The sequence below is a fragment of the Corythoichthys intestinalis genome, chromosome 14 (assembly GCF_030265065.1).
Source record: "Corythoichthys intestinalis isolate RoL2023-P3 chromosome 14, ASM3026506v1, whole genome shotgun sequence".
In the NCBI taxonomy this organism is placed as follows: Eukaryota; Metazoa; Chordata; class Actinopteri; order Syngnathiformes; family Syngnathidae; genus Corythoichthys; species Corythoichthys intestinalis.
The window spans coordinates 32,037,350-32,064,932 of NC_080408.1; the positions used below are offsets into that span (position 1 = coordinate 32,037,350).

Consider the following 27,583-nt stretch of genomic DNA (forward strand, 5'->3'; position numbering starts at 1 on the left):
CAGTCTGTCTCGAGCTAGCCATGTTGAATAAACTGTGCTCTCCTCGTATGTTTACTTCCGCGCGCAAGTCCCTCCTCCCGCCCGTCGCTGATTAGTCCACTCCGCTGTCTGTTCGTTGTGACTTGCTCCGCCCTGGAAATTTTATCCGCTTAATGGTGGCCAGACTCAATAGCTGGAACAGCGGTGAGTCTGGAATACCAGGCTACGAGGAGTGTACTCACTTTTGTGATACATTGTACTTATCTTACTATCCTCCGTTTCAGGCTCAGCTCGGGCATTTTAATTTTTTATGTTCCTTATCCGATTCCTCGATTATTCGAACTAACTAGTTCATCGATTAATCGACTACTAAAATAACTGATAGCTGCAGCCCTACTTGGGTGGTTTAATTGTGTTTCTTTCAATTGAGTTATACAGGGTGTCTGTCACAATGGTGGAAAACCCTTTAAAATCCATTTTAAAAATTCAGATTTTCTAAACTGTGTATTCTTTTACATGCACTTAGTTACTTGCATTTTCCCAATTATGGGTTCAGACGCCCGGAACACCTTCCTATGTGCATGAGCATGTGTGTTACACACAGTTCTGGAGGGAAAAGGTAACTAATAGAAAACTACAACGTCCAAAATGCATCATTCTGTGTGTGACGTACACACGACTCGCGCCAGGCAGAGCAAAAGGGGTGTCGCTGCGCATGCGCGACGTTCATGTTGTTGTTTGTGGCGGTAAGATGGCGGCGCTCGGAGACACCTCGGCTCCGGGGGTGAATGGGTTAATACAACAATTCACAGCAATAACAGGTAAAAACTGTACGTCGTTTTCAGCCCAAATTAACAGTTAATGTGTAGGGGACGTGTGGGAACGGTTCCTCGGGTCGGTAGCAACCAGGAAATGGGTGCGGAGTTGTTAAAAGGGACGTTAAATGTGGCTGGTGCTCCTCCGCTGTCAGTAGGGGAGAAAAGCAGAGCCCCTTTTAACTGCCAACTATTAAAAGACTCTACACTCACTAGTGAGTGTGGAAGTTAAACCTTTTTGATAGTAAGTTAACTTTTCACCCGTAGTGCTTATGTGTGGTGGTGACTACAAGTTACATATCGTGATCTCTTAGCTGCCTCTGGTGTTACTTTTACATTTCGTGTTGTGCATAACTGCAGAATGGAGGACCAAGCTTTGCCTTCATTCTCACCACCTTTAGCTACTACTTGTCATGTCTTCGAAGAACGTGATTGCCGTGGAAACTCCACGCGTCTCAGTGTAATTTGTGTGCCTGCACGTTAGACATCCATACACCACACAATCGGTTATTCATGTCCACGCGAACAAAACGATGAGAGAGTAAAGTTTATTTCACGTAGACATGTTTGGAGGGCTACCGCTCCACCATGTTGGGAGGCTGGAACGCGCATGCGCAATGGGAATCGGAAGTGAGAAACTCCTATCCTGCAGGACAGGTAGTATAAACCAAAACTGCGGCTACAGAATACACATGACTTTTTTTGTAAATGATGACGATTTTTTTTATCCTAATGCACATATTGTAACCTCATAATTTGTAACGACAAAATATTCCAAATATTCTTGTTAATTAAACGTGATTGTCGAAATTTGCGCTTTTATTACGTCGTTCTTATCACGTCGAACTGAAACTGCATTGCATAATGGGAAATTTTGCTTGTCAACCACGGGGATGCACTCGATCAACGCCTTGTCTCGAGCTTTAATGCTGGGTTATTTACCTGGGGGTTAATTCACATTTTAATACTACCACTATCAGATTGCAGAACAGAAGCTGTCAATTACCAGGGCCTGACCGATATGGACTTTTTGGGGAGGCCAGTGTTGATTCTGTTATATTGATTTTGCAAGTCCTAAAGGTGTTGTAAAGACATCTGGAAGCTGCTTTAAAATGTGTCTCCTTCAATACTCTACAGGGGCTACAGAGAGTGTAGGGAAGCATATGTTGGAAGCATGCAACAACAATCTGGAAATGGCAGTGACCATGTTTCTGGATGGAGGCGTGGTGGCGGAGGAGCCCAGCACAAGCTCTGGTTCGGCAGCGTCCAGCAGCAGGGTTCCGCCTTCAGAGTGAGTGTTCGTGTTCGTCCTCCAACTACTTTCTCTCTGTTATGGTCCTTTTGGTTAGATGTTGAGCGTTTTGCATCTTGTGTGTGGTCACAGCGAAGTACGAGCGCCCATTCCCCAAAAGCAGGACATACTAGTGGAGCCGGAGCCGCTTTTTGGAGGTATTGCATTAATTTAATCTTAGATCACTGCATTCTTGCAAGGACTTTAGTAACACTTTAAGCGTTGCTGTTTCTCTTACACCTCCAGTGCCAAAACGGAGGAGGCCGGCTCGATCCATATTTGATGGCTTTAGAGACTTCCAGACGGAAACAAGTGAGTTTCTTTTAGGGCTAAAACGATTCATCAATTAAATTCAATAATTCAATAAAGGATGGACAAAGCCATCCGTTTCTCTTTCAGTGCTTTATTTTACCAGCTGTCAGATCAGTCTGTAAAGATAAGCTTATTTGGGTTTGCAGTTTTATTATCTTTACAGTAGGCATGTGCCGGTATGAGATTTTCACGGTACGATAACCGTGAGCAAAAATACCGCGGTTTCACGGTATCACGGTATTGCAATTATAGCTCCAAAATTTTGAGATGTATGGGTTTAAAAAATTTTTAAAAAATTCCATTGAACAGGATTTTTTTTCAAAACATATTTGCAAATAGGAACATGAATATAATGTGAAAATAAATAAACAAAAAATAACATATTTTATATAAAATTAAAATAAATAGAACCTAGACTATACCCACAGCCACAGCTCAAGTTGCTCAATATTAGAGTAAGAACAAAATAATTGCTATAAAGAGTAAAAAGACTTCTAAATAAAATTAAAAATATATACTGTATGACTTTTTTTAAGGGGGAAGCTCAAGTGAAGTTTCGCCATTTTCAGCCACTGTGTCAACTCTAGTCTACATGATGCCATGCCTTTGTGTTAAAAAGAACAAAGAATTCATAAGTTAATAAGTTAGTTGAAAATGTATAAGTTAGTTATATAAATTAGATAAAATGAAAATATTGTTGAGGAAAGGTTTCTTCTAAAAAAAAAAAAAAAGTGAGGAGTGAGACCTCCTTTTCCCAATTAGCGATCTTTGACGCGATTCTTTTTCTTCCCCCCCTTCATTCAAGCTTGTCTCTCACTCAGCGGCTGTGAGACATAAAACCACAACGAAGCTGCTCTCCCAGCTTAGCCTAGGCTAAAATTTGTCTTTGTAAGTTTTAGTTAGTTTGTACATTGAATTTGAAAGGAAAATGTGCGTTTTGTTTTTGGCGAACTTTTTAATGGTGCTACTGCTATCCTGTTGAACCTAATCACACGTGGAAAAATACAATTTTACAAAGTTTTAAATGTATTCATTTGTATATTTCACCATGGTTTGAGTGCTCAATAAATTGAAGAAAAGTACGCCTTGTGTTTGGAGGATTTGTTTGTGGGTTTGCTGGCTGTTTAGTGACACTGACGGCAACAAACGGGAAGGGGTGAGCGCTGCCGCACCAAGCCACTTCGGCTGCATTTTGGCGCATGAAAAATAGCGAATACCGTACTAAGGTATGACGGAAAATTTTAGTGGTTTTGAAACCGCGACGTTTTCACACCACGGTAAACCGTGAAACCGGTAACCGGCACATGTCTACTTTACAGTTTAGGTTATTAGCAATATTCCAGTGGATAAGGATGCTGCTAATTTCCCCCTCAATTTTCCCATCTCGTATGTGTCACCGTCTTGCCCAATCCTGACGTTTCATAAGTGGATCAAAATCATGTTTGTTGTCCATAAAATTTTTAATGAGCTCCAAGGTGAAGTGTTTAGGCTGGTTTATGCTTCTGTGTTGCGATGATGGCGGACCTACGGCGTTCACGCAGACCCAATTTAAGACTGCTGCAACCATTAATCGATGAACTCTAGTATTTCGATTAGAAAAAAAAGATTCAAATTAAATTTTGCTGCTTCGAGTATTCGTTTAATTATTGTGGCGTTGTAATGGTTTATTTGGAAAGTGTTTGCATTCAGTTTTATTGATTTGAGTGGATTCACTGCCCTCTAGTCGGCCTCATTTCACATGGCTGAATCCAGCTGCTCTATGTTAAGTTTTTGTTTGAGCTAATGTTTTTTTTAGTGGATTCGTAATTTAGTTTATGGGTATATTTAGCTGTTTTTTTGGGAATATGTGTCCGAACAGTTTGTTAAGAGTATTGTTAAAAATTAAAAATAAAAAAAGAGCGTTTTATAGCATTGAAGCTAGCGGACTTTTGCTATGTAAGTTAGCCAATTGTTCTTTTGTTGTACATAGATCCTTATTTAATTATTTTTTATACCATTTGAGGCTCAGCTCAGGTATTTTAATTTTTCATGTTCCTCATCTGATTACTCGATTATTCGACAAACTATTTCATCGATTAATCGACTACTAAAATAATCGATAGCTGCAGCCCTAGACTCAATGCCGTAGCCTGACGTCCGCCTCCAAAAAATCCTGACTACGCATCACGTCAACGCATCTTGACTAGACATGTGCCGGTTAGCGGTTTCACGGTTTACCGTGGTGTGAAAACGTCGCGGTTTCAAAACCACTAAAATTTTCCGTCATACCTTAGTACGGTATTCGCTATTTTTCATGTGCCAAAATGCAGCCGAAGTGGCTTGGTGCGGCACCGCTCACCCCTTCCCGTTTGTTGCCGTGAGTGTCACTAAACAGCCAGCAAACCCAAAAACAAATCCTCCAAACACAAGGCGTACTTTTCTTCAAATTATTGAGCTCTCAAATCGTGGTGAAATATACAAATAAATACATTTAAAACGCTGTACAATTGTATTTTTCCACGTGTGATTAGGTTCAACAGGATAGCAGTAGCTCCATTAAAAAGTTCGCCAAAAACAAAACACACATTTTCCTTTCAAATTCAATATACAAACTAACTAAAACTTACAAAGACGAATGTTAGCCTAGGCTAAACTGGGAGAGCAGCTTCTTTTATGTCTCACAGCCGCTGAGTGAGAGAAAAGCTTGAATGCAGGGGGGAAAGAAAAAGAATCGCGTCAAAGATCGCTAATTGAGAGAGGAGGTCTCACTCCTCACTTTATTTTTTATTTTTTTTTTAGACGAAACCTTTCCTCAACAATATTTACATTTTAACTAATTTATAAAACTAACTCATACATTTTTAACTAACTTATGAATTATTTGTTCTTTTTCACACAAAGGCATGGCATCATGTAGACTAGAGTTGACACAGTGGCTGAAAATGTCGAAACTTCACTTGAGCTTCCCCCCTCAAAAAAAAGTCATACAGTATATATTTTTAATTTTATTTAGAAGTGTTTTTACTTTTTATAGCAATTATTTTGTTCTTACTCTAATATTGAGCAACTTGAGCTGTGGCTGTGGGTATAGTCTAGGTTCTATTTATTTTAATTTTATATAATATTTATTGTTTGTTAATTTATTTATTTTCACATTATATTCATGTTCCAATTTGCAAATATGTTTTGAAAAAATCCTGTTCAATGGATTTTTTTTTTTTTTTTTTTAAACCCATACATCTCAAAATTTTGGAGCTATAATTGCAATACCGTGATACCGTGAAACCGCGGTATTTTTGCTCACGGTTATCGTACCGTGAAAATCTCATACCGGCACATGCCTAATCTTGACGTGAACGTCAAAGGACCGTGATTGGTCCGCTCAGAATGTTGTTTCCGGTTCAGCACAACAATACCGCCGTTTTCAAACATCCGCAAATGTCTTTTGGTTCGCCTACGCTTACACATTTGAATTAACACCATTTGTTTTTTACCCAATGATTAACTGCAGCTGTAAATACACGTTCTATCTCCCGATTCCATTGCTGTCTATAACCGGAGGAAAACTTAATGAATTTGAGAAGAGTGCTCCAAAACCGTGCAAAGACAAAGCCGCATCCTTCTAGTGACTTGGCGGTGAATTACAGAGCAACGCGGTCCATTTAAAACAACTTCAAATGCTCAATGACAACGTAGGGTCGACGCCGTCGCTCCGTCTTCACCGCAACACGCAAGCATAACTCAGCCGTTAGCCAGCAACATCCTAAAATGAAATCCGTCCTGGTCATTCAAAAAGGCAGTTGGTGAACGTGGTTTCTTTTCTCCTTGGTGTTTCAATATGTCGTTAATTTCAGTTTCAGTGTGAAAAAAACATTCCGCCTAAATACCGATGTACTCAATAAAGTCAATTCTACGGAACTACAGACACAACTGTCGGGTGGCTACCAATGATGAAGTCTGTTTCAACCATTGCCTCACTATCTTTTCATCCTTCTATGGTCAGGTGTTTTCCCCTCACTTGCTCCCCGTCTTTTTCCAGTCCGCCAAGAACAGGAGCTGCGGAACGGTGGAACGGTAGACAAGAAACTTAGTACTCTAGCAGACCTTTTCCGTCCTCCCATTGAGCTGATGCACAAAGGCAGCTTTGAAACGGTAAGGGGTCCTTCTTTTTGTTTGTAAACCATCCCTCGGAGGAAAGTACATGTACTGCAAATGGAAGAAAGGGAAACTTACTGGCTGCCTCATACCCATTTGAGATTGTACAATTTAGAATTTGTCGAAATTCTCCTTAGAAAATCGTTAAAACAACAACCTTTGATTGGAGCTCTTTTGTATAGATTATAATTACAGTAAAAAGTGTGTTTTTGGTGCCATTTTTTCTAGAACTCAAAAGTTAAGACAAAATGTTCCTGACAAAATAAATATTCAGAAATTCCCTGAGAAGTCATCATATGGTTTAGCAGCGTTCCTGTATATGATTTTTTTTTTTTTAATGATTTCGTTTAGATTTACTTTTCTAAAAAGAAAACGTTTATTGTAAAGGTGCAACAATTAATTAATCGACAACTACCGTAATCGATTCGCAAATTAATCAACAACTATATTGATAACCGATTAATCGTCTAGGACCTTCTTCACCTTAAACTTGTCTGAATTGTTGAAATTATAACATAGATATAGCTTCTCAGTTGTAAATATCAGATTTCTTCATTATATTTTTGTTAAGTCAAAGTCGGACAAGAACAAAAGTCTACTTTTACTTTGGAAAGCAACAATTCACATTTTCGGACATCTTGCTGTCTAAACTAGATTCTTAATAAGGCTGCAACAACTAATCAATTGAATCGATATAATAATAAGTTAGTTGCCAACAAATTTGATAATCGATACAGTTAGGCCTGTTGCGATAACAAATTTTAGTGTGCGATAATTTATTTAATAAATTATTGCGATATGCGATATTATTGCACCCCCCAATTAAAAAAAAAAAATACAATAACACTGTGAGAATACAGTATATATTAATAGATCATGTACACCCATTTAAACGCAATAAATGTTTACTCTTAAATTCAAAAATACCTTTTAGGAAATCACAACTAAAAACAATAGACCATGCCTCTTTTAAGTAAAAGACCATAATATTAATACTTACACAGAAGAAATAAAATGTGTTTTTAAGAAAAATAAAATTCCACTTAATAATTTAAGCATCTAGGCAAATGAAAACGTTTCCCCTCATAGCTTCTGCTATGGCGTTCCATGTGTAATACATTGGTACCTCTACATACGAAGTTCATTCCTTTCAGGAGCTTGTTTGTAAGTCGAAATGGTCGTATGTCGAGCAGGATTTTCCCATAAGAATACTCCGCGACCCTCGTGAGGACAAAGTGGCATGGAAAATGAATGAATGAATAAATAATTCGTTCCACAGCCCAAAGACCAACACTGCATCCTTAATAAATACTGCTGTTACTATTGCAAATAGCAATTACAAAGAGCAAAACAAATAAAATATGAATAAAAATCAGAATAACAATAATATAATAATAGCAATAATAACAATAATACAGTACATTACCTGTAATAATGTAACAAATCGACTTCTAATGTGGCTGACTTTTTTTGCTGTACCTGAACGCACCGCGGGGCTGACGGTGAGCAGGAGAGCACTATTTTACTTTCTGTTTCGATCTTGGCTTCAACAGCAGTGGACACTCGGCGAGTTAATGGAATAAATTATTTGAAACCTGCCGAAGCTGACGATTTCTTAGGCGATGTTACCACAATAAGAACTGTCACCTTAATTTAGCGAACGGAGGGGGACCGCTGGCCGAGACTGGCATTCTATGACCCAGTTCATGGATGCACACAACATGTTTATATTTTGCCATCATCCACATCTTCATTTCAATGGTAAGCGTCACCTTTTCGTTTTTATCCTCCACCTGCACTGTCACCTTTTCTTTTTTTTTTCCTCCACCTGCACTAAACTTAAACTGCACTCAACTAAAAAAAGAACTAAAATGCATTTTGCGTAGTTGGTAACAAGAAAGCCGAACTTTTAACAGCACGTCAGCAGCTGCACGCGAGGCGATAAATCTCAGTGGAAAATTTATTGCCTTCATTTTTATTTACCGTGCGATAAATGGAATTATTGCATATTGCGACAGGCTTATATACAGTTGAAGGAAATAGTCATCCATTTTGTCTTCATTGCTCGTTGCAACATGCCGAAAAGAACTTCAAGGTAAATTGTGAAAGTAATTGAAAGAAGTGACATTTATCTGATTAATGTTTAATTAATCGTCATACTAATCGATTATGAAAATAATCGTTAGTTGCAGCCCTAGTTTATTGGCTAACATGCCTTAATGGGGCAAGCTCAAGATTAGCTTGGGCAATTAAAATTTCTAGGGCTTTAGCCTCTGAACTTTTTTCGCATCATGAAATACATGTTCATCAAATTTTGCTGCGGTTGGTGAAAACCGCCAGGGCCTTTTTAAATTTCCAAGGAGAGTTTCATGAATACAGTGGTTCCTAAATTCTAAACTTAATTCATGACTTTGCTGTTTGTTTACAATCTGTAATAGGCGAAAGAATGTGGCCAACTGGAGAACAAGTGGTTGATGATCAACATTCAGAATGTCCAAGACTTTGCTTGCCAGTGCCTGAACAGAGACGTGTGGAGTAACGATGCCGTGAAGAACATCATCAGAGAACACTTTATTTTCTGGCAGGTACGCAGCTCTTCTTCGACTCCCCTTAAGCCCTTTTGTTTGCTCAGCGGAGTCTACAGGAATGCAATTGTAAGGCTGTCAAAACAAAACAGTTTGACTCTACTTACAGCTAAGCTCTTGACATGGAGCGGATTAACGATCTTTGTCTCAATGTGTGTTAAAGGTATATCACGACAGTGAAGAGGGAGAACGATACATCCAGTTCTATAAACTCAACAAATTTCCATATATTTCCATTCTAGATCCACGCACCGGTGAGTTGTCTTGTGAGTAACAGACTTATCGTGTACAATTAATCAATTTTATCATGCTTATGTCATTTTTTTTACTCTCTCGTCACATGGACTTGGAAAAAGCAGCTTCATTTTCTTCAATATTATACCCATGAGTTTAATGCCAGGGAAATCACTGTAGTCTTCCGTAACATTTTACATGTGTACCGTATTGGCCCGAATATAAGACGGCCCTGATTATTAGACGACCCCCTCTTTTTCAAGACTCAAGTTTGAAAAAAAGAGTTTTTGAACACCAAATTAATTTTTATACAGAAAATAAATACAGTACATCTGAAACAAATGATTATAACAATATATTTGAGAGAAAAAGCATGTTATTTTGCCTCTCTCAAATCTTAATATCTGAACATTTAAATATGTAAACTAAAGTGCAATCACATTCGTAAATGAATGGCTTCTAGTTTTTGAAATTTAAATAAACCAATCTATTGTGATAAAACAACAAAATTGCAATAACTACATTAACCATCAAAGTAACTATGTAACTAGTAACATCTAACTGTAGTCTTGAGACAAATCTGAATAAGGAAAAACATTGCAATAAAATAATGCAAACTGGTTAAACTTCAGAGTAGCTGAGATCTGTCGTGACTCATGACAGAACATCGCTTCAGTGATATGTGGCGCCATCTAGCGTCGTGAATGGGTATAACGTTGAGACCGCGAATACAAGCGACCCCCACTTTTTCAGTCTTATTTCAATGCAAAAAACACTGTCTTATATTCGGGCCAATACGGTATTTGTTTTAGTAATAGCCGTGCACTAAATACGAGAGTTTAGGATCAATATATGTTATATGTTGTCTGCAACTTCGGCGTACGTCAGCGACTTAAGTTGTTGCCATGACACCTTTTCCTTGTCATTCATGTTTGTAGAGGTGCGCGGGAATATGCAGAGATGGATCAAAACTGGATCGGAGGTGGTTTATTTAATAGGTGGTTGGCCCCTAGTGAAAATAACAGTGCCCGGTGCAAAGTAGGGATGTGACAATATATCGAAAGTAGAGGTGTGTGTTGCCTCATATCTGGCAATACGATTTGTATCACGATTCATAAGTGACTATTCGATCCCGATTAATCCCGATACTACACTTTAAGACGATTATTGCGATATTTGTATATCACTTTTGAAAAAAACCCAAATCAGAATAGAGACAAAAATACATTTATATCAATTTCTTGCCGAAACTTCATCCAGCATTCAAGTAAACATGTTTTTATCTTTGAACAACATATGGCTTTTATTATAAAATTTTCTATTTTTTAGTGCCAACCTTGATTTATTGCAAACCAGCTTTAGTCCAAACTTGCCTACAGTATTTTTTGCACTATAAGTCGCGCCTGAGTATAAGTCGCACCAGCCATAAAATGCCCAACAAAGAGGAAAAAAACTAAGTCGCGCCGGAGTATAAGTCTCATTTCTGGGGGAAATTTACTTGATAAAATCCAAAGCATAGAACAGATATCTCATCTTGAAAGGCAATTTAAAATAAAAATACATTACAGAACAACATGCTGAATAAGTGTACAGTATGATAATGTTACATGATGCATGAACAACGAAATGCGAACGTGACCGGTATGTTACTGTAACATAGCTATTAGGAGTTATTCAGATAACTATAGCTTTAAGAACATGCTAACAAGTTTACCAAACCATCAGTGTTAATCCAAAAATTCAAAATAACATGTGAAATGATATAGTAATGAGTTCATAATTTCACACATAACTCACTCCAGAGTATAAGTCTCACCCCCAGCCAAACTATCAAAATAAACTGCGACTTATAGTACGAAAAATACGGTAAATGTAGAATTCTAAAGATGGGGGGAAAAAAATCTTCAGGTTGTAAAGCACGTCAATAATGAACTTTTTTTTTTTTTTAACGGCAGGTCAAAACATTAGCTTGAGGATTCAGGTGTACCAACCACCAGAGGGCTAAAAGACTAAAACTAGGTTCTTCTATCTACAACTGTCCAACATAACTGTAGTGCAAGTGATTTCATGCCTCTGTTTCTGCAGTAAAAGCAAAAAGGAGCCCAAATTTCAGACTTAGAAAGGTGCTTCAGGGCATCGCGTATCTCAATCTCCACCATGTGGAAACTTTTTCTCCATGGCACTAAACCTCGCGAGACTATAGTGTAAAGAAGCCACCCGGCTGCCAACTAATGGGCGGTAGTCGAAGTGCAGCCACTGTATTGTTTGTTTCCACCAAAAACACACGTGTAAGGATCGATATAGACTGATTTTGAATCGATACGACAATTGTGGGACATAATATCTTAATATATCTCATTATCGATTTTTTAAAAAACCATTAATAGAAAAGGTGATATATTGCTGTACTTTGTAGCCCAAAAGGTTATCGATATACTCCTGCCAAGAATCGATATATCGTTTTAAAAAGGAGTCACTTTAAAAAAAAAAAAGGAATCAACAAGTTGCTACCAAAATCTTCCATTATAATAGTGTCTTTAGCTCACTCACTGTCATTGACGGCACTAGAAATCCAATTCATTTTGACTGGATTGGACGTCTTGGGCCGTCACTGGCACTGAAACCAGAGCATTCCCAGCCAGTCTTTTGTGGGCATTTGCAGGGCACTTCCTGTTCATTTTAGTAAATTTACAGGTTACTTCCTGTTGATTTTGAGTTACTTTCTAGTAATTTGAGGACATTGTTCATTTTCAGTAACCCAAAATCAACAGGAAGTAATCCATAAATGCCTCAACAGGAAAAGGAAGTGACTGAAAATCGAAATGAAATGACGTGAAATACCTCCAAAATGAACCCAAAATGGCCATTGATGGCCGTAGATGTCCAATCCATTTGAAGTGGGAGTGTCAGTTCATTCAAATGGATTGGATGTCTACTAGTGATAACTAATTCCAATTCAAAGCAGATGTATGAAAACTTGTTTTGTCGTGTAGAATATCCTAGAATGATTTACTGACCCATGTATTGATAATTGTTGTATCACCATGTCATGAGATCATCATTATCGTGAGCCTTGTATCGCATATCGTATCGTGAGGTACTCAGAGGTTCTCACTCCTTGTAAATAGATTGCAAAAAGACTTATCATTTGGGAGATCAAAGCCGTCGAGTCACACATGAGAGGAAAAACACACAAGTTACTGTGAAAGAAAATGTCAGAAATTGTTGCAACTTGCAACATGTTTTGGTCTTAAATTATATTTTTAAGGTCTTACAAATGTCTTACAAAGTGTTAAAATTGATGTTTAAAAGGGTGCCTTGTCTTGATGAAACATTTGTTTTTGCCTTTTTAGGTGTGTTGTGTTTTAACCACATAGTTCTGTTCACCACTGTAGGTCAAAAAATGGTGGAGTGGAACGAGCTGGACGTGGCGTCCTTCCTGGAGCAGGCCACTGGCTTTTTGGCAGAACACGGGCAGTTGGATGGGCCATCTTGCCCTGCCCCGCCGGCCAAACGGGCTCGCTCTGTAGGTCCCTCATCTTCTGTGTTGCCCCTCCATCGCGGAGACTTATCACCGTGTACCTTTGTTTTTTTACCTTTGCGGTATGAGGTACCATCCTAGATGTTGGCTTTGGTGATAATGCAGACAGATTTTGAGGTATGACAAGGTTGCAGGCGGCACATATGGAAGTAGTTTCTGTCACAGTGATAGTAGGCATGTGGCGGTATGAGATTTTGACGGCATGATAACCTTAAGCAAAAATACCGCGGGTATTACGCTATTACAATTATAGCTCTAAAATGTGTTATTTTTAGATGTATCGGTTAAAAAAATCCATTGAACAGGATTTTTTTTTCTCATTAAATATTTGCAAATTGGAACATCCACACGAATATAATGTTAAAATAAATAAATAAAATAACAAAAAATAAGTAAGTAACTGAAATATTTTAAATGAAATGAACTTGTAGACTAAACTCACAGCCACAGCTTAACTTGCTAAAAATTAGAACAAAGATAATTTTTTTTCATAAATAAGTAAACACTTCTAAGTAAAATTTAATATATATATGGCGGACATCACAGACAAGACTGAAAAAGCAGTTTCTGCTCTTGCACTCCTCTTTAAAAGAAACTGCTGTATTTTAAGACAAAACAACTGTTGTGCTTGATGGAACAATATGTCTATATGCTGCCATAGCAGATTCATGGCGCATTAAGCCCCTGAACTGTTTTTAATTTGTCCGTTTTACCCTGAAAACCCCTGTTTACAGACGTCGCGCAACCGCTTTTGTTTTAACCCAGCTATAAAACTAAGGTAATTAATTATATTTATTATTCAAAATGTCTGTCATTTTTAGCTTTGAATCATTAAGTGATGTCTAATATTTTGTTTTTAAAAAAAAAACAACTTAAAAAAATTATTCACGCGCATATTTTAAACTTTTAAACAAATGACGTCACAATGAAAAAAAGGCGTCTGTAAAAAAGTCACGGATATCTACCTCATAACTATCGCTTAATTGTATTTTTTTTGTTACTGTCGCATTTTCTCCGATATGTTAGATGATAAATAATTGATCCAAACAAAGAAAAATTGAGGAAAAAAAACATTTAAAGGGGTAAATATATGAAAAAGAAAATCTCGACCACTCCTTGATGTCTGCGATTTCTGCATCGCGACCCTTGGTATATTGCCATGTTTCATCCATAAAATCCCCCAAAAATCCAGCTGTGGAGATTCACAAATGTGTCTTGACACTCAGTGATACATGCTACATGGAGTTTTTGGATCAAACAAGGTAAGTAAGCGATAATATCTCGTTAAAGTCATGGCGTCTTTAATTCTGCTAACGCGTGTGCTCACCTCCAGATAGGGTTTTGCTGTTTAAAAAACTTGCAACTAACCCTACCCCTAAAAAAAAAAAAAAAAAAAAAAAAAAAGGCCCTCCGGTTCAAATTTTTCTTCCACCAGAAAAAGGACATTTTAAGCTTTCCAATGATGTATCACACATGCATATCGGACAGTTTTGAAATTTGGCCAAATTGGGGGTCTCAGAGCGGAACTTCAAGTCCCCCGAGTGTTTTCCGCCATATATATTGCTGGCATTTCACTGAAATGCTCAACATTTTTAGAGACTCATTTTCTACATATTTCTCTTTCAGTCCAAGTCAGGAATGTGAGTATGTTCACCTTTTCTGGGTTAATATTCCAGGACTACTATTAATATTAATTGTTAAATATTAATGGAGACTGAGAGCAAGAGACTGACCACGTGTGTATGAGTCGTATCATTATTTACTCACTATGCACACACACACCCTCTCACAACGCAGAGGGTGCCAGAGAGAAAAAACACCATAGGCCGTATTATGAAAATGTTATACTGAACAGATGTTGAACAGATACAATGGCAGAAGACTTAACAAAAGTACGCTTATCGTGAGGAAAGCCGTCTTGGCACGCTAACGCCACTTTAATAGCCCCGTTAACAAGCTTACGTTATAGTATGTGTTTTGCCTTTGCCAGACACACGAGACACGCTGGAGTGAACTCTCGTAGCTGGTGGGAAACGTACATGACAGCATTTACTTACCTTAAATTTTGTGTAACGTGACGGATGATGGTCACGCAAATATTAAATCATGTTGGAGGTGTTGCCTGCACGTCGGCTTTCCTTCCTCCTCTAAGCTGCGCCCGTCTGTTTCTTTTCGGTAGCTGAAATACTTATACCTAAGGTTGTAACGGTACATGTATTTGTATTGAACCCTTTCGGTACAGGGGTGCTCGGTTCGGAACGGAGGCGTACTGAACGAGTTTCTGACGTAATGTAACCCGAGGCTGTGAGTCGATTGGGTTACAGTTTCTTTGTGTAGATTATATTTACTGCGTCTTCTCTACTATAATGAGGACCAACACGGTAGGACAGTTTAACCCAGAAACGGCAGCGGTGCGTCAACGTGGCCACCGCGAGAACGCAGTGAAACGCGGGCGTTAAAGTCAATCAGCCAATGCACACCAGTCGCAGTGCGGCCGCGTGTTAGATGCGTCCCAGAAGCGGCTCAACGCGACGCACGCGAAAAGAACGGCAGATCTTATTATTTGACACGAGACGCGGCCCTCCTGCGTCAATACTACTACCGGTAGCTAGGATCGGGCCGGAAGTCACTCGTGTAAAAATACGGTGGATCAGGTCGATTTTCAAACTAATATGCAATTGTAACCTACTTTTTGAGTCCATCAGATCTCTTGAGTGATAGATCGGGGCACAGTTGACTTGTCTTTGTTGATTTACTGCGGTCTTCTCTGCTATAATAATAACCAACACGGCCCCGTGTTCAATACAAAACCCTCCTACCTCAACAAAACAAGTAGGAACTAATATTCACATAGGAACTAAAGTTATACAACATAAAATATACAATATAAATGAATACTACATCACATTTGTAAAATATAAACACATAATAAAATAAATAATAGCCCATTTAAATAAAATAAATTGAAATGAGCTAAAACACCTGTAATTAAATAATAAGAATAATACACACATCCTGCTTACACAATTAAATTTATTAATTTCTGTGTGGCGCTTTAACTTGAGAAAATCCCCCAATAGACCCTACTCACGTGACGTCACAGCCACGCCCCCGCGCCATGTTGTCCGTCTACTCGTCATGTTATTGCATTAGCGCTTCGTAAATTCCTCCTATTATGGCGTGTTTTTCTGCTCGTTAACATTAATAATCAAAATGGTGAAGTCGTGTGTGGCGGTCGGTTGCAAAAACAGAGAAGATAGACGGAGAGACTTGAAGTTTTACCGTATTCCGAGAGACCCGGAGAGGAGAGCGAGATGGACTGCTGCAATTCGACGAGAAAACTGGGCTCCAAACGACTACCACAGATTATGTAGTAGTCATTTTATATCTGGTAAGATGCATTTAATATATATTTAGAGGGTTTTGGGCTGACAACCACAATTAAGATCATTGCTAGGCTAATCGGCGATAACATACACTCAGACGTTGTGAATGAACTACCTGAAAATATATAATTATAAGGGGATAATAAGACAGTTGTCATACAATTAATTTACAATCTCACTATTGAAGTCAAAAGCCAAAAAATAAATTCAACTAGGGACAATCTGGAGTAGTGCTATCGCACTTCATATTTATTACATATTATATATGTATGTAGTGAGAGTGCTATCGCTGAACCATATAAACATTAAAAGCCCTAGCTCCATTGACAAATGACATGAAATACATGAGACTTGACAGTGGATGTTAGCAAGAACAAAAGATTTTGAATTGAAAATTTCGTAACTCACCTTCCCGAGCACAAGATAGATTCCTGCCGAACTTTCGTGGACGAGGACCTGTTTCACCCAACCAGCAACGAAGTATTTATAAGCCTCCAAGCTCTTAAAGTTTTTCAAACTTTCGTGAGAATAGGCTAATTTTGTGTGGACAAGATAGTTGTAAATATCAGGGTAGCAGATGTCAGTCAAAGACGGCGAAGACGGCGGGTCGAAAAACCCGACTATAGGACTATAACTTTAGTCTATAGACTATAGTCTATAGACCCTACTCACCTACGTCACAAAATGACGTGTCGCTGTATCCGGCCGCCATATTGTCCGTATTTTTTAGACCTACTCTCATTGTTTTCAATTAGTCGTGCAAGTTATAGAGCAATTCATGGAAGCCCCGGTGTTAACTGACGCCGTAAACTCATTGGATGCGTTGCATAAAAGGCGTTATATGGAAAAGCTTCAGTTTATCCATTCGCCAGATCCATATTTGATGCCTAAATCGATGTTTTTCAACCCGCTGTCTTCGCCGTCTTTGCCTGACCCTGATATTTACAACTATCTTGTCCACACAAAATCAGCCTATTCTCACGAAAGTTTGAAAAACTTTAAGAGCTTGGAGGCTTATAAATACTTCGTTGCTGGTTGGGTGAAACAGGTCCTCGTACACGAAAATTCGGCAGGAATCTATCTTGTGCTCGGGAAGGTGAGTTACGAAATTTTCAATTCAAAATCTTTTGTTCTTGCTAACATCCACTGTCAAGTCTAATGTATTTCATGTCATTTGTCAATGGAGCTAGGGCTTTTAATGTTTATATGGTTTAGCGATAGCACTCTTACTACATACATATATAATGTGTAACAAATATGAAGTGCGATAGCACTACTCCAGATTGTCCCTAGTTGAATTTATTTTTTGGCTTTTGACCTCAATAGTGAAATTGTAAATTAATTGGATGACAACTGTCTTATTATCCTCTTATAATTATATATTTTCAGGTAGTTCATTCACAACGTCTGAGTGTATGTTGTCGGCGATTTGCCTAGCAATGATCTTAATTGTGGTTGTCAGCCCAAAACCCTCTAAATATATATTAAATGCATCTTACCAGATATAAAATGACTACTACATAATCTGTGGTAGTCGTTTGGAGCCCAGTTTTCTCGTCGGAATGCAGAAGTCAATCTCGCTCTCCTCTCCAGGTCTCTCGGAATACAGTAAAACTTCAAGTCTCTCCGTCTATCTTCTCTATTTTTGCAACCGACTGCCACACACGACTTCACCATTTTGATCATTAATGTTAACGAGCAGAAAAACACGCCATAATAGGAATTTACGAAGCGCTAATGCATTAACATGACGAGTATACGGACAACATGGCGCGGGGGCGTGGCTGTGACGTCACGTGAGTAGGGTCTATAAAGATTTTGAAAACAGTTCATAAAAAAAAAATAATAATAATGTTTCATTTCATTTGTAAAATACATGTTAAAATCTTTATTGGGATTGCTTTTCTCTTTAGCACAGGACTTCTTTTTTCTTCTTTCTTTCAGAAAGTAAGCTGACCAATACTCGGGGTCAGAAAGGCAAATTGTTGTTGGATTATTATCTTTAAATACCCGCTACTTTTTGAGCAGAATTCTAACTTTGTATAGGCTAATGTTCCTATTGTTGAAAGCACAAAAGTGTGTAATAAACAACTAGCATATTTATATTTTGCATTTTATTTTCTTACTGTAACGAAAATGAACCGAACCGTGACCTCAAAACAGAGGTACGTACCGAACCAAGATTTTTGTGTACCTACTTATACCTAATACTAATACCTCACTAGCGACTGTCTTTTTGAGGGGGTGGTGGGTGGCTCAGGAGCAGGGGTCGCGTTAACTGAATATTTTCCGTCGTTGACCGTTTTTTTGAAACGGTGACGGAAAAAACTGAAGTCCATCTGTCATTTTGACAGGTTGCAATGCACACCCCAGACCACAGGGTGGCGAGTGAGCATATTAATTAGCTATTGTCTCTCTTAATGCATGACGTCCTTGGCCTTACTCGGAAAAATGTCAAGGCAACTGAGCGTCCAAACTAAGTCGTCTGTCCGAGGCAAAAGTCCAAAACCTCATGACAATAGCCTCTGAAGGAATCCCACTTGAGACATTTGATTATGCACAAGCGGGCACCAAGTCTATGCGCACCAGGAGGAAGACTGCGTTCAGGCCACAGCAGGTGAACTGTTAATTTCATTGTTCCATATGTAGCCTACCTACTGGGGCCACAGTCAGCTGTTTTTGTCACTGCGGAGAAAAAGTTACATATTCATATGCTTGATGGCACGGTGTGGATTCTATTAAGCTTGTTCGGACAGAATATTGTAGCGTCACCGGGGTCTGGTGGCGGCACCGTGATTGACACATCAACGCAAGGTTGTTATTGGTGCACCCGGTGTGCCAGCGCGTCATCCAATTGGTGGACTAGATTGCCGCCTGTGTATATAGTTGCCTCTTTTTCTTTGGGGGCGGAGTTGTTGTTTTGTTGGTGTTGCTGGCGGTAAGCGGAGTAAAAAGAGGGAGAAAAATACCACGACTTCTGTGTCTAATTTTTCGCCGCCAAGCAAGCATTACATTATTAATTAAAAATAGGGCTGTCAAACGATTAAAATTTTTAATCGAGTTAATTACAGCTTAAAAATTAATTAATCGCAATTAATCGCAATTCAAACCATCTATAAAATATGCCATATTTTTCTGTAAATTATATATATATTCTGTAAAATAAATTGTTGGAATGGAAAGATAAGACACAAGATGGATATATACATTCAACCTACGGTACATAAGGACTGTAGTGGGCATTTCACTCTACTGTCATTTAAATCTGTCTACGCTGTCCTCACTCCGAAGCGTCTACTTTTTCCAAAGCTAGACAGCTAGTGAACGATGCCTTAATAATCAGACTTCTTCCTGTTTCATCTGATTTATTAATAAAATGGCCTCAAACCATTGTCCTCTTTAGACCGTTGTAAAACTACAAAAAAAAGTACACAAGCATTGCATTAGCAACAACGTTAGCTTAGCACGCTATACAGGTTCACTAAACATCAACAAAAAGCGTCTCATACAAAAAATGTAACATTTCGCTTACTAACATAATATGTACATTCTTTACAACAACCATGCTTACGGACAAATCTTGTCCAAGGATCATATAAGCACAATATTACAACGTAGGCGTCAGCCCGAGATGTTGTGCAGCCAAATTGAACTGACAAGAACACAATAAACCATGTCGCAAAGCGACCACAAGGGTTCGCTGTTAGACAGCAGAAAAAGCCTTGCTGTAAAACTTACCAAAAGGCATAATACTGTCTGAGCGGGACATATGCGTTAATTGCGTCAAATATTTTAGCGTGATTAATTTTAAAAATTAATTACCGCGCGTTAACGCAATAATTTTGACAGCCCTAATTAAAAAATGAATGAAAACTAAATACTATTGAATATGTCATTATTATCATTTTTAAAAATTAAGTGACGGGTAAAAATAGATTATGACCAGATTTTTATGACCCTGTCAGTCAAAATGACAGACAACGAAAAAGTCTAGTGCAACCTCTGCTCAGGAGTAGTTTTGACAGCGACAGCAGTGTCACCGACACACAGGAGCAACAACCGGAGGGGGAGGGGTGAGTGCTGCCGCTCCAAGCCATTTCTCGCTTCATTTTTGGGACATAAAAATAGCTTATACCGTACTACGGTATGACAGAAAATGTTAGTGGTTTTTAAACCGTGACGTTTTCATACCACGGTAAACCTTGAAACCGGCACATGCTTACAGTGCCCTCCATTATTATTGGATTTATAATAATTATGTGTTCTTTAGCTTCTAATATTTTTTTTTTCTAAATAATATGGGACCATAATGGAAAAAAGAGAAAAATCCAACCTTCAATACAAGTGCATTTATTCAGTGGGGAAAAAATCCCACATAAAGAAATAATTATTTGACATCAAATAATGTGTGTCACCATTATTAGCACCCCTGGTGTTAATACTTTGTACAACCCCCTTTTGCCAACAGAACAGCACCTAATATTCTCCTATAATGTTTCACAAGATGGGAAAAGACAGAAAGAGGGATCTTCAGCCATTCCTTTTTGCAGAATCTCTCTAAATCATCCAGAGACCTGGATCTTCCCCTCTGTTCTCTCCTCTTCAGCTCATCCCACAGGTTTTCAATGGGGTTGAGGTCTGGGGACTGAGATGGCCATGGGAGGAGCTTGATTTTGTGTCTTGTGAACCATTTCTGTATAGATTTGGCCATATGTTTAGGGTCATTATCTTGCTGAAAGACCCAGTGACGACCCATCTTCAGCTTTCGGGCAGAGGCAACAGATTTAGATTTAAAATGTCCTGGTATTTCAAAGCATTCATGATGCCATGCACCCTAACAAGGTTCCCAGGGCCTTTGGAAGCGAAACAGCCCTACAGCATCACTGACCCACCCCCATACTTCACAGTGGGTATGAGATGCTTTTCAGCATGCGCATCTTTCGTGGCACGCCAGACCCACTTAGAGTGTTTGTTGCCAAAAAGCTCAATCTTGGTCTCACCTGACCAAAGCACACGGTCCCAGTTGAAGCCCCAATACCGCTTGGCGAACTCCAGATGTTTGCGTTTATGATTGTGAGTGAGGAAAGGTTTTCTCCGTGCATGCCTCCCAAACAGCTTGTTGGCGTGTAGACAGCACCTCACACCCACTGTGAAGTATGGGGATGGGTCAGTGATGCTGTGGGGCTGTTTCGCTTCCAAAGGCCTTGGGAACCTTGTTAGGGTGCATGGCATCATGAATGCTTTGAAATACCAGGACATTTTAAATCAAAATCTGTTGCCCTCTGCCCGAAAGCTGAAGATGGGTCGTCACTGGGTCTTTCAGCAAGACAATGACCCTAAACATATGGCCAAATCTACACAGAAATGGTTCACCAGACACAAAATCAAGCTCCTCCCATGGCCATCTCAGTCCCCAGACCTCAACCCTATTGAAAACCAGTGGGGTAAGCTGAAGAGGAGAGTACAGAGGAGAGGACCCAGGTCTCTGGATGATTTAGAGAGATTCTACAAAGAGGAATGGCTGAAGATCCCTCTTTCTGTCTTTTCCCATCTTGTGAAACATTATAGGAGAAGATTAGGGGCTGTTTTGTTGGCAAAAGGGGGTAGTACAAAGTATTAACACCAGAGGTGCTAATAATTGTGACACACATTATTTGATGTCAAATAATTATTTCTTTATGTGGAATTTTTTCCCCACTGAATGAATGCACTTGTATTGAAGGTTGGATTTTTCTCTTTTTTTCCATTAAGGTCCCATATTATTTAGAAAAAAAAATATTAGAAGCTAAAAAACACATGATTATTATAAATCCAATAATTATGGAGGGCACTGTAAGTGATAGGCATAGAACGCTTTCATAGGCCAAGTTATACGCCTGCCCCTGCTAAAAACAATGGCTGAGGAAGTAACCCCAAACATACATCGAGAATGCATGCTTATCTCCGGATAAAAGCCTATGGAGCATGCATTTTACCTGCTAAAGACTGAAGGGAGTCACCCACCCTTTTTTATTAGCCACTGACATATTTTTGTTCATTTATATTACTGTTTTCTTTTGCTTTGTTAGCCCGGGTTACATCGTAAGAAAAAAACGAACTCCCTGTAATTATTTTACAAGTGTCTTGGTTTGGTCAGAATCAAACAGATTTGTCTTTCCCGCCACCCTTTTTGCTTTTGTTCTTTGCTGATTTGTTTTTAACATCTGCACTCTTGTTTTGTAATTTTAGGAGAGCCTGATCGATGCCAGCGAAGACAGTCAGCTGGAGGCAGCAATCCGAGCCTCGCTACAGGAAACCCACTACGAGTCCTCCAATGTCCCCGATGTCCCCGCCTCACCCAAGTCTGAGGACGACTCTGACGCTGAGCCTTTCACGGACAGTGAGGGACCTATCTCAGTCGATGGTTCTGACGGCGAAATGCCGGAACTCCTGAAAGAGAAAGCTTACACCGGCAAACACCCCACAACGGCCGAGCCCGCCCTACCCCATCTTCATCCTGATAGCACATCTTCTTGTCACCGGAAATCGCCGTTCAAAGAAAACAACCACAGTCACAAAAAAGAGGAGAGCAAAAAGAACCACCTGGAGCCCTTGCTCACAAGACCACGTCAGCCTCATTCGGACGCAGGGAACTCGTGTACGGCGGTAGCAGACAGCGCGGGTCCCTCCAAGACCTGTGACGATGACTGTCCTGAAGATAATGGTATGCAACTTGGAGATATAACCATGCTGAGGTTCTGCCTATTCCATTTTAACTGGTTGGATATCAAAAGCATATTGTACAACCATGAATTGGGGTGAATATATAAGCATTAATGCACTATTTCCACAAGTACACTGTTCAGTAAGCAACTACATGCCATTTCTTTCATTGTCAGGTGTCAGAAATAGGTACCTTTACATACAGATTAAGATTTTAAACTGCTCCACACTACAGTGATTTGACCAAACGTGATTATTCTCCATGATGGTTCAGAGAATTCTAAAACTATTCCCCCGTCCCATGGTTTCCCCCTAGAAAACTGATGGACTACCATGTTTTGAGAAAATAAATATATAAAAATGTTAAGTGTACAATCTAGAAATGTCTTATGTGTTATTATAAGTCATTTATTAACAATACTTAAACAGTCTTAAAAAAAAGCCACAGCCTGAAAATAAAGTTTTAATGAACACAAATACAATGCAATTCAATGCAGTGACAGAGAGCTAGGACAGGTTTGTTCACAAATCAACCATAAAATGTCGCCATTGTGTTTCAAACCGTATGAGCAGACATGGTTAAAACGATGTTAAGTATATGTATACTTTTTATTAGGGCTGTCAAATTTTTCACGTTAACGGGCGGTAATTCATTTTTAATTAACGCATGCACAGAATGACCCGTTCATGTGTTGCCTCAAACAGTTTACAATGACGCCATTTTTGCACATTGAGAGCGAAAAGGCAGAGAATTGCGTAGTATTGTGGCAAACGACGAGGGGAAGAATAAAAGGGGATCTTTTTCCTGACACGCTTAATTTAACACAACGCAGAACATATTGCATACCATTTGCAGCTACTACTAACAGTCATGGTTGCCCAACTTCCCATCATGCATTTGGGCGGAGAAGGAAATGCTCTTTTTCTTAACACGCTTAGTTGAACACAACGCAGAGCATATTGTATACCATTTGCAGCCACGACTGACAGTCATGGTTGCCCAACTTCCCATCATGCATTTGAGTGGAGAAGGAGATGATCTTTTTCTTAACACGCTTAGTTGAACACAACGCAGAGCATATTGTATACCATTTGCAGCCACCACTGACAGTCATGGTTGCCCAACTTCCCATCATGCATTTGGGCGGAACAATTAAGTCGCTACAGTATCATGTAGTGAAAGCACAACAAAAATAAGATTCCTATCGCTCAAAAAATAATGTTCACAAAAAGAAAAGCGCTCAGTGCAAAGCGAACTGGCATTCCCAATCAAAATAGCTATGCAAAATACACATAAAACGCACTCAGACTTTGCCTTGGCTAGATCTCTAATTTAAAACTCGCCATTGACACCTTGTGGTGTATTTCAATCACTACCCTACGTAGTTAAAGACACTGTGGAAGAACGGCAGGGAGCCCATGTGACATTAAGAGGGGTTTTGATATAAAATTACTATAACTTGGACTCAAATTTATCTTTTAAGAACTACAAGTCTTTCAATCCGTGGATCCCTTTAACAGAAAGAAAGTTAATAATGTTACTGCCATCTTGTGGATTTATTGTTATAATAAACAAATACAGTACTAACGTACAGTCTGTTGAATGTTTATGTCCGTCTTGTGTCTTATCTTTCCATTCCAACAATAATTTACAGAAAAATATGGCATATTTTAGAGGTGGTTTGAATTGCGATTAATTACGATTAATTAATTTTTAAGCTGTGATTAACTCGATTAAAAATGTTAGTCGTTTGACAGCCCTATTTTTTTTATATTTTCTATTCTATTTTCTATTCTATCAAGCACTGTTTTAGGTTAAGGGGGTAAGAGAAGCCCTGGCGGCCTGCCGGGCTTATAGCTCAACTGCGGAAACGCTTTTTTCTTCCCTTTGGGAAAATTGTGCATTTTCTGCATGGTAAATGAAAAGTCGTTTACTGAAAAGTTCATCCCTAGAGGAAAAATTAAGTAAGCTATTGTACTCTCAGTGACGATGTCTTTTTTGTTGTTTTTTCCCTCAACGCAGGCCCCAAAGCAAGATTGATGCTTCGTTACCCAGATGGACATAGAGAGCAAATATCCTTGTCGTCTCAAGCAAAACTTATGGTAAGATGGTCCCCTACATTGAACTACTTTGTTACACGGTAGCTTAAATGAAGGAGAACTGTCTGAACTCATACTTTTTAGTTCTCTTGAATAATACTATATAAGTGTCATTACATTATTATATACTGTAGGGGTGGACCAATCACAATTTTCTGGCTGGCTAATCACAGAATTATAAGAACCTGAACAGTCGAACTCAATTTTTACCAATTATGATTTTTTTTTTTTTTCATAAACAACACCAAATACTTTTAATATTACAATCAATCTTGTTTTATTACAAAAGACTGAACATTTCCTGTAAACCAGGACTCTTTTTTTTCTAACTGCACATGCAATAGTTATAATAATTGAAAAGTTATAACACTTTTCTCACCAAACTAATAAATCATAACTTAATTTACAAAACATGAAAACGCAGCGGTATTTTGCTGTATAAAGAAATAGTTTGAATATAAGCCAAATGTGTGCATTCACTAAACAGGTCAAGTACCACACAGTGAATATAAGGAACGTCATACAATTTTGACTCCTTCATACATTTAATGTAGCAAGGAGCAGCAGACATTTGCATTAAATGGGGGGCTAGAATATTAATTTCGTGTGATGACATGACTCGCAGACCCCCATTTACTGCAAAATGGACCCAAAGGGGTGCCATTCATTTGTGCTCCGTTTGCGCTAGTTGTTGGGACACCCCTCTGTTATTGAGAGAGTTGGTACACTTCGTCAGCCGCAACGGAGGTGCTGCGATTGACTTCATCACTCGTAATTAATATCTCAATATCAATAAAACTATGGCAGCACAAACGAAAATTTTTACTGCACAAATGTAGCCTAAACAAATGGCACCATTTCGGGTCCATTTTGCAATAAATGGGGGGGCTGTGTGACATCATCACTCGAAATTCATACCTCAATATCTCAAAAACAATAGCAGCTTCAGAGGTAATTTGTTGGACTGCCCCATGGACCACATTAGGACAATATAAAGTGTTTAATTCTTTACATTCATGTACATTTTGTCATTTGGTTTTGACTTCAAGGCACTGGTGAGACACGTCCAGTCCAAAGGTTACCCCAACGAACGCTTCGAACTCGTAACCAACTTCCCTCGACGGAAGCTCACCCACTTGGACTATGACATCACGCTGCAGGAGGCGGGGCTTTGTCCGCAGGAAACTGTATTTGTGCAGGAGAGGAACTAACCTTAGCGGACTTAAACAACCATCATTGGTAGTAAGTGGGACTGGGGCTGGGTTAGAGGAGGCTTGTGGTCTTTTGGGGGGGTGGGTCTCCCTTCTCTTTCCAAGATCCCATGGGTTCACAGCTCCTTGGCCAGTACAGGATGCCAAAAATCATTTGGTTTCTTGCGAGGATTCAGGTTTTTTTTCCTGGATTCCAGGCCCAGCAAAATAGAATGACCATGCTATAGCTGTTGTTCCAATCAAATCTTCACTCAAAAGACTCCAGCTGCCACTCTCAGCAAAGACTAATGATGTTTTTTTTTTTTTTTTTTTGTATCTCTTGCTATTTCTCATACCCAAAAACGGGAAAAGGAAGCCTCATTCTTCATCCACTCATTCAGATTCAGCTGTTCTCTCTTTGCAATTCTGAAATGTTTGACATTTCTAAGGGGGACTGCATCGATCACCTTTTTACTCGCATTTCTATCAGTCCATTAGAGACTAATGGTTGATCCTTTCCTTTTTTTCTGGAAAGCCAACTTTTGATACGGAACAACAGAATGCTAGCACACATCTCGCCTGTCAGTTGGACATTTGCTGTACAGAGGTGGCTTAGCGAGAGAGACGAACTGAGATTAAGCTGTTAGATGGGTTCCCCCCCCCCTTTCTTTCTTTTTATATGCTGCCAAGAAATTATGCCCATGATGAAATATAATTACCAAAAACCAAAGGAGCTTTTGTTTGGTGTTTTGTTCACTCACTCGGGACAACAACTCAACACGCGATACAATGTTAGATCATTATTATGTAGCACATTTGTGTCGAGCGGGTGTTTCCTTCAAGGGAAAAGGCTAACCAATTCATTATTAATTTTCAAAAAGAAAGGAAACTAAAGGCTGAATCTGGGAATCATTTAAATTCAGTTCTTTGCCAAAGTACCCACAAGTCAAATTTGAAATATTTGAAATTATTTTTTTTAAATGACAGCTTCAGTGATGGACTAAAACCAAGAAAGCTAACACTTGTAAAATGCATCCTGCGTCAACTGTAGTCTTATTTATACATACAAAATTTTGCACATAATTATGTTTAAGCTTTATTAAAAAAAAAAAAAAAAAAAAGGCTAGCTAGCTGAAAAAAAAAAAGTTCCTCTACAGAGGCATAATAATAGACCCCAATCACCAACGTCACACAATCACGTGATCGCTGTATTGTGCCGCCATATTGTCCGTCATTGTGTGTCGTATTGTCAATGATAGTAGTTTGTAAAGGTGGATTCACTTGCAAATTATGGAAGCCCCGGTGCTTTCAGAC

The 27,583-nt window shown here is 38.9% G+C and overlaps 1 protein-coding gene across 1 annotated transcript; it reads left to right on the top strand.

Annotated features, from left to right (window-relative positions):
• The first annotated feature begins 675 nt into the window (after positions 1-675).
• On the top strand, positions 676-27,358 carry ubxn7 (UBX domain protein 7). The gene is made up of 11 exons (XM_057858028.1): positions 676-800; positions 1,932-2,085; positions 2,179-2,243; positions 2,332-2,397; positions 6,416-6,528; positions 8,970-9,116; positions 9,280-9,370; positions 12,746-12,876; positions 22,506-22,980; positions 25,003-25,082; positions 26,129-27,358. The coding sequence occupies exons 1-11, from the start codon at positions 695-697 to the stop codon at positions 26,288-26,290; spliced, it is 1,590 nt and encodes a 529-aa protein (XP_057714011.1). The 5' UTR covers positions 676-694; the 3' UTR covers positions 26,291-27,358.
• The last annotated feature ends 225 nt before the right edge of the window (positions 27,359-27,583 follow it).

What these genes read in the sequence shown, in the direction of transcription:
- ubxn7 (XM_057858028.1), top strand. Translation starts at nt 695, where the DNA reads ATGCGCGACGTTCATGTTGTTGTTTGTGGCGGTAAGATGGCGGCGCTC. An exon ending in TGACTGTCCTGAAGATAATG is followed by an intron (nt 22,981 to 25,002) that starts GTATGCAACTTG and finishes CCCTCAACGCAG; the next exon opens with GCCCCAAAGCAAGATTGATG. An exon ending in CGTCTCAAGCAAAACTTATG is followed by an intron (nt 25,083 to 26,128) that starts GTAAGATGGTCC and finishes TTTGACTTCAAG; the next exon opens with GCACTGGTGAGACACGTCCA.